This window comes from Trichechus manatus, unplaced genomic scaffold, assembly GCF_000243295.1.
Source record: "Trichechus manatus latirostris isolate Lorelei unplaced genomic scaffold, TriManLat1.0 scaffold00014, whole genome shotgun sequence".
NCBI lineage: Eukaryota > Metazoa > Chordata > Mammalia > Sirenia > Trichechidae > Trichechus > Trichechus manatus.
This window is the reverse complement of record NW_004443950.1, coordinates 19,612,671-19,619,105: the sequence shown is the minus strand read 5'-3', so window position 1 is coordinate 19,619,105 and position 6,435 is coordinate 19,612,671. Positions and strand designations below refer to the sequence as shown.

Sequence of the window (6,435 nt, the reverse complement as noted above, 5' to 3'; positions counted from 1 at the left end):
ACAAGAGACTAAACGGGCAGCTTCTGTCTGGAGGTGAGATGGGAAGGCAGAGAGGGTTAGGAGCTGGTTGAATGGACATGGGGAATCGGGTGGAAAGAAGGAGTGTGCTGTCACAGTATAGGGAGAGCAATTAGGGTCACATAACAATGTATGTGTAAATTTTTGTATGGGGGAAAAAGAAGTTCTACCAGCTGTCCTAATAATGTTCTTTGTAGCAAAAAGGATGCAGTTTAGTAAAACTTGTTGCATTTAGCTGTCACATCTCTTTCAGTCTCTGCCCTTCGGTTTGGAACAGTTCCTCAGTTTTTCCTTGAATTTCATGAGTGATGATTTCAAAGATTACTTGCCAGTCATTTTGTAGTATGCTCCTCAATTGGGGCCTGTCTGAAGTTTCCTCATGATTTGATTCAGCTCTTAAATCTTTGGCAGGAATGCCTCAGAAAGGATGCTGTGTTCTTCTCAATTGTAACTTCTCCGGAGACACACGATGTCAGTGTGTCCAATTACTGATGAAGTTCACTTTGGTCACTTGATTAAGGTGGTGTCTGCTGGGCTTTTCCACTATAAAATTACTCTTTTTCCTCCATATCTGCAGGTTCAACCAACTGAGGATCTAAAATATTCGGGGTGGGGGGGCAGAGAGGGAAGAGAAAGAGAGCTCAAGGGCCTGGGGCAAAGCGAAGGGCAGCAAAAGTCAAGATGTGGTTCAGTTTAAGGACCAGTACATGGCTGTGAAGGAAGACACCCCCAGGGAGACAGAGGCAGCTGCACCCCGATACAATGTGGACAAGTGGGGACATTAGGAAAAGGTTACGAACTTACGTTTGGGGGCTTCTGGGTCTGACCGAGGATCTGGGGAGCATTTTTGCGGCAGAGGTCTTGGTCAGGAAGGAGAGAACAAAGTTGGCAGGCCCAGGACCCTAGCATTCTGCATCTTGTATGTGCGGCATCCAAAGTCACCCAGGACCTTCTATGGGAGGACCCCTGGCTCGGAGGGTCGTCTGCTGCAGGAGGCCTGGATGTGGCTGTCCTTCAAAGTGCCTGCTGTGATCTGGTGCCTCATGCCCACCCTAACCTGGCCCATCACTATTCCACTTCAAAGCAAACACTTTTCATTCTCGTGCTGTGTAAATACATACATATATGTGTGTATGTGTATATGTATGTATATATATGTGTGTGTGTGTCTATGTGTATATATGTGTATGTGTATACATATGTGTGTGTGTGTGTCATTTTATATAAGGGACTTGAGCATCTGTGGATTTTGGTATCCGCGGGGTGCCTGGAACCAGTTGCCCGCGGGTAGAGGGACGGCTGTAGTTTTATGTGTTAATTTCTTATTTATTATGTTTAATAAGTATTTAGGAACTTTGAAATATGTAAATACTCTGTTCCTTATCGAGGTATTTATTTATTTGTTTATTATCACTGTGGACTTATGGTTTCCAATTTTATTCAAAGGGCTGTAATCCATTACTGTTGTTATTTGTTTTAATGCTCAAATGGTCCCAGGTTTGACCAGTTGGCGCCTCTTCAGGTTGGCGTCTGTTTTCTTTCGACATGTCCCTCTTATCCTTTGAGCACTTCCTTTCTCACTTTCTGGGAACAGTAAGATGTTTAGGCTCATCCTTTTCTTTCCCAGCTGCAGCTCTGGAATCAGCCCTTTATCCAAGGTGCCCTGGTTTCTTTTAGAGGGGAATGGTATTTAGAAAACAAGATCTGGGCAGATTCCTGACTTTTTTTTATCACTGTTTTCCTCTTTAATTTTTTTTTCCCCCTATGAATAGAGTTTACTTTAGAACTACAGAGTTTACTATCTTGTGCTGGTTTTCCTCTTGTGGGTATTTGTCACCCTGCTCCAGAACTTGGAGGTGGTGTGTTGTAAGGAAGGACCACTGACCACGAGTGAGGGGAACTGGGCTGTAGAATCCAGACCCTGCCCCTTTGGCATAAACCAGGAGCATGCTTTTTTTTTTTTTAAATTTTATTGTGCTTTAGGTGAAAGTTTACAGTGCAAATTAGTTTCTCATTCAAAAATGTATACACAAGTTGTTTTCTGACATTGGTTGCAATCCCCACACTGTGTCAGCACTTTCCCCCTTTGCACCCCGAGTTCTCAGTGTGTGTTTGTCCAGTTTTCCTGTCCCTTCCTGCCTTCTCGTCTTTGCTTTTGGGCAGGCGTTGCCCATTTGGTGTCGTAGACGTCATTGAACTAAGAAGCACGCTCCTCACGTGTGTCACCGTTTGTCTTATGTCCTGTCTAATCTTTGGCTGAAAGGCGGACTTCAGGAGTGGCTTCAGTTCTGGGGTAGCAGGGTGTCTGGGGATCATAGTCTCTGGGGTTCCACCAGTCTCTGTCCGACCAGTAAGTCTGGTCTTTTTTTCTGATTTTGAATTTTGTTCTACAGTTTTCTCCCACTGTGTCCGGGACCCTCTGTTGTGATCCCTGTCAGAGCGAGGAGTGTTTCTTTGACACAGCCCCTCGCCTTCTCTGGCCAGGGGTCCTGCTGGTAAAATGGAAGGACTGAGGTGGCTTCTTTTGTTGGCTGGTCCTGAGGCTTTCTCACATAGCTGCTGCTCACACTTAGCATGTTAGATTACCTCAGGGTCCTGTCCAGTGATAAGCTGTTAGAGTCTGGGAGCTGTGTCTTCCTCATACCTTTACTTCATATGTATTGACTTGAGTTTATACAAAGTTACCGCCTCTTTATTTTGTTAGTCAGAATGTCCATAACCTAGGCTTATTTTAGGAAAAACACTCACTGCTGTCAAGTCGATTCTGACTCATACCGACCCTATAGGACAGACTAGAACTGCCCCATAGGGTTTCCAAGGAGCTTCTGGTGGATTTGAACGGCTGACCTTTTAGTTACCTGCTGAGCTCTCGTCCACTGTGCCACCAGGGCTCCTTTTTAGGAAGGGTGATGTGTAATTCCAAAGGGAAGTTCCTTGACAATTTTATTCATGTGTTTCTGCCTCCCTCTCCATTCTGGAGAGGGCCCACAGTTTCTCTTCTACATTTTCCCATGAGTAGACTATCTTCTGGAAGAAAGGCCTGGCAGTCTACTTCTGAAAGATCACAGCTGTTGAAAACTCAGTGGAGTGCCGTTCTACTCTGAAACACATGGGGTTGCCTTGAGTCAGAATCGGCTGGATGGCAACTAGTTTTTTGTTTTTTTAGACTGTCTTCATTACTTTGATATTAGATCTCTGAAGGCTTGGAGAGCTTTTGATTGTGTTTACAAAGGAGGATTATTAGCAAAGTACATAAATAATGCTGGCAGTGGTCAAAAATGAAATTTGTGTTTTTGAGAGTCTTATTCACCCTTGAACATAGGACAGAGGCACCGTGCTAGTCCCTACTACGTTTTTCGAGGCCTTGCACAATTCTGATTAATGACTAATCTCCATGAGAGTTCTTTCTACTGGGTGTTCCAGCTGTTTCTGCCAGTTGGTACACACCATAGTTGTCGACTCAGAAACACCACAAAAAATGCTGTTTAGATCACTGTTAGTTAGATCCTTGTTTAGTTAGGCAGTGTGTGAGTATCCGTGTACATGGTCATAAACATAAATACATGTGTGTGTATTCTAGAATGTTTAGCTCCTTTCACTGTTGCTTCTTCATTCCTGACTCTTATTTCACTGTTAATACAGATGGTAAACAAAGGTGCAGATTCACAGAGCGAGGGAGAAGTTAGTCGCCCATCCATGGACTTATTCAAAGCCATCTTTGCCAGCTCCTCAGATGAAAAGTCTTCATCTTCCGAGGATGAGCAAGGCGACAGTGAGGACGATCAGGCGGGTGTCGGGGAGGCTGACTTCAAGCATTCCGAAGAGACTGATTTAGTGGAAACGTCATCAGTGGCACCCAGTACGTCGGTGTTTCAGATTTAGGGATCTAAAGGAGAAAAGGACGAAGTCTTCAGAAAAGTTGCCTCTTTGTTTAGCCTGTAATCTTAAACCAGGAAAATTAGCAATTGATGATGTTTAATCTTTTTACGGAGCCCTGGTGGCTCAGCGGTTAAGAGCTATGGCGAGCTACGGCTGCTAATCAAAAGGTCAGCAGTTCAAATCCACCAGCCTTTCCTTGGAAACCCTATGGGGCAGTTCTACTCTGTCCTATAGGGTCACTTAACCGGGAGGAGCAGAGTTCTTCTTTTCTATCCGGTATAAATCTCTGGTATATTTTTGAGATAGCTGTGTCTGATAATAATGATTTTACCACTTAACGCAGTTAAGAAAGGTAAGTTGTAGTAGTACATACTACTGAAGCAGTAGTAAATACAATTCCAAAAAATAGTATTTCTTTTTACCTGGTTGATTATGAGCTGCCAGGATTATTAGAAAACATTTGGTCATGAAATATGCAGGGCTCTTCCTGCTTTCCTCCCTACAGGGCAAATTGTATATTCCAACAGTCATCAGATGGGAACTGCCTAGTGCATAATAACAAGAAATCAAAGCCGTTGCCATCGAGTTGATTCCGACTCATAAGTGACCCTATAGGACAGAGTAGAACTGCCCCATAGGGTTTCCAAGGAGTGCCTGGTAGATTCGGACTGCCGACCTTTTGGTACAATGTATAATAGCCATGGGTAAATGGGGTCTGTTCTCATTACTGTGAGTCTAACACACAGTGGTTCCTAGACGGAGCTACTTGTTCTTGTTCTCTTTGCCCCAGTCAGGAGTTTCGGGCTCAGAAAAGGAGGCCGTCTGGAGCTTGACATGGTGGGAGACTTCAGATGCTTGGGTGGGCAGGCAGAAGTTCTTGTCCTTAGTGTGCCCTGCCTGCTTCTGTCAGTCTGTGGTGGATTGTATATAATGTTTGAGGGCCTTGAACCATGTATAAAGAAATTACACAGAAATACAAAATATTGTTTGTTCTTAAGTGATTGCGTGTCAGCCCTTTTCTATTTCTTTTGTTAAAAAAAGAAAAAGTTATTTTTTATTACAAAATGCATGTATGTAGAAAGCTTAAATCCTTTGTAATCCTGCTTCCCAAGGATAACCACTGTTAGTGCTTTGATGCATATTTTTCCATTTTATATTTTTTCTACACCGGAAATATAGTAATCTGCTGAGAAATTATGAATATGATAATTTATTTTGAGTCAAATTCATCTCCTCAGTTTTCTGAGATGGGACATAGTCTTACCTCCCTGTTTGTTTGCTTGCGTTTTCTTTTTTCTTCTCAGATGGCCTTTCCTCGAGGACATGTTTTGACCCTTCAGGTCACAGGTGATCTGGAGTGTGTGTCCTCTTGTCACCCCTGTGGTATAGCCCTTGGTGTGCTTAGTTGTAAGCACCTTGTGTGCGTAGCTTTCCCTGCTCCGTCCATGAGGGCAGAGGTGGGGCCCGCCATGTTCACTCCTGTGCTCTAAGCACCTGGCACAAGCTAGTCAAGCTTGGTGGTGAACAAGAGCACACATTATCTGGTAGAAACAGACATTTATTAAAAACTCAAACACGTTAGTATTTGGCAAATAAATGAAATTAATATTTACTGTTTTTCATAAACGAAATTAACATCTGCTGTTTTTCAGCTAGCGAGCCGGCACCCCAGGCACCTGCACCTTCCTTCTCAATACAAAAGATGCACATAGATGAAAGAGAAGAGTTTGGCCCACGGCTGCCTCCTGTCTTCTGCCCCAGTGAGTCGAGAGCTCCTTGGTTCTTCTGTTGGCATCGGGACCAGTGTCTCCTCTGAGACAGGACGTCCACCCAGCTGATCCAGCAGGAGGCCAGCCTCATATACATAGTTGTTTCTAGTTTATCCGTTTTCAGCCACCTTTTGAAACCCGTTGGCCTCCATTTAATGCCTGAATGATAGTTGTCGCTTTACAGCTTCAGAGACCTTGAAGCTTTTTTTTTTTTTTTTAACTTTTAAATGTTTAGGGTAGGGTCCTGAAGTATCATAAATTTTGTCACTTATGGAAAGTAAAAATCTAGGAGATGAAGATGTGAGGATGGGGTTGCAGGAAGAAGAGTAGTCTAAGACTCTTTTGTACTTTGGCTGATGTAGCAAATAAAATAAAACTGTAGTTCTTTCAGAAGTAAATACAGTCTGCCCTCCCTTACCCAGTATCTGTTAGTGACTTCTATTTAGTGCCATGTTGAACTGATATTTTAAAATGTTTAGACTGATTTATCATCTCTTTGAAGACTGGATTAACATCTGATAGCGTGATGCAGATATATAAATGATAAATAATTCTATCATCCACTTTATAGTTTCCTATGGTGCCCACATATAAATGTTGGTTTGGTTACATTAAAATTTTAAATATCCAGACCAATCTAAACATTTATAATTTAATTTAACTGTAAATTAAAGAAGATAAAAAAAGAGAGGAGTAAACACTGTGAAGTTTGGAGACGTTGCGGTGACTGTATTCCTCATCCGCTTTAGTCGCCCGGATCACAGAGAGG

At 43.0% G+C, this 6,435-nt stretch overlaps 1 protein-coding gene across 1 annotated transcript in view; it reads left to right on the top strand.

The window, feature by feature from the left end:
* The window catches only part of GPATCH1 (G-patch domain containing 1), a 42,370-nt gene that overhangs the window by 26,832 nt on the left and 9,103 nt on the right, over nucleotides 1–6,435 (top strand). Inside the window, exons 16-17 of the mRNA XM_004371613.1 lie at nucleotides 3,661–3,877; nucleotides 5,550–5,657. Coding sequence (XP_004371670.1) covers nucleotides 3,661–3,877; nucleotides 5,550–5,657 — 325 coding nt within the window. The remainder of the gene's footprint in view (nucleotides 1–3,660; nucleotides 3,878–5,549; nucleotides 5,658–6,435) is intronic.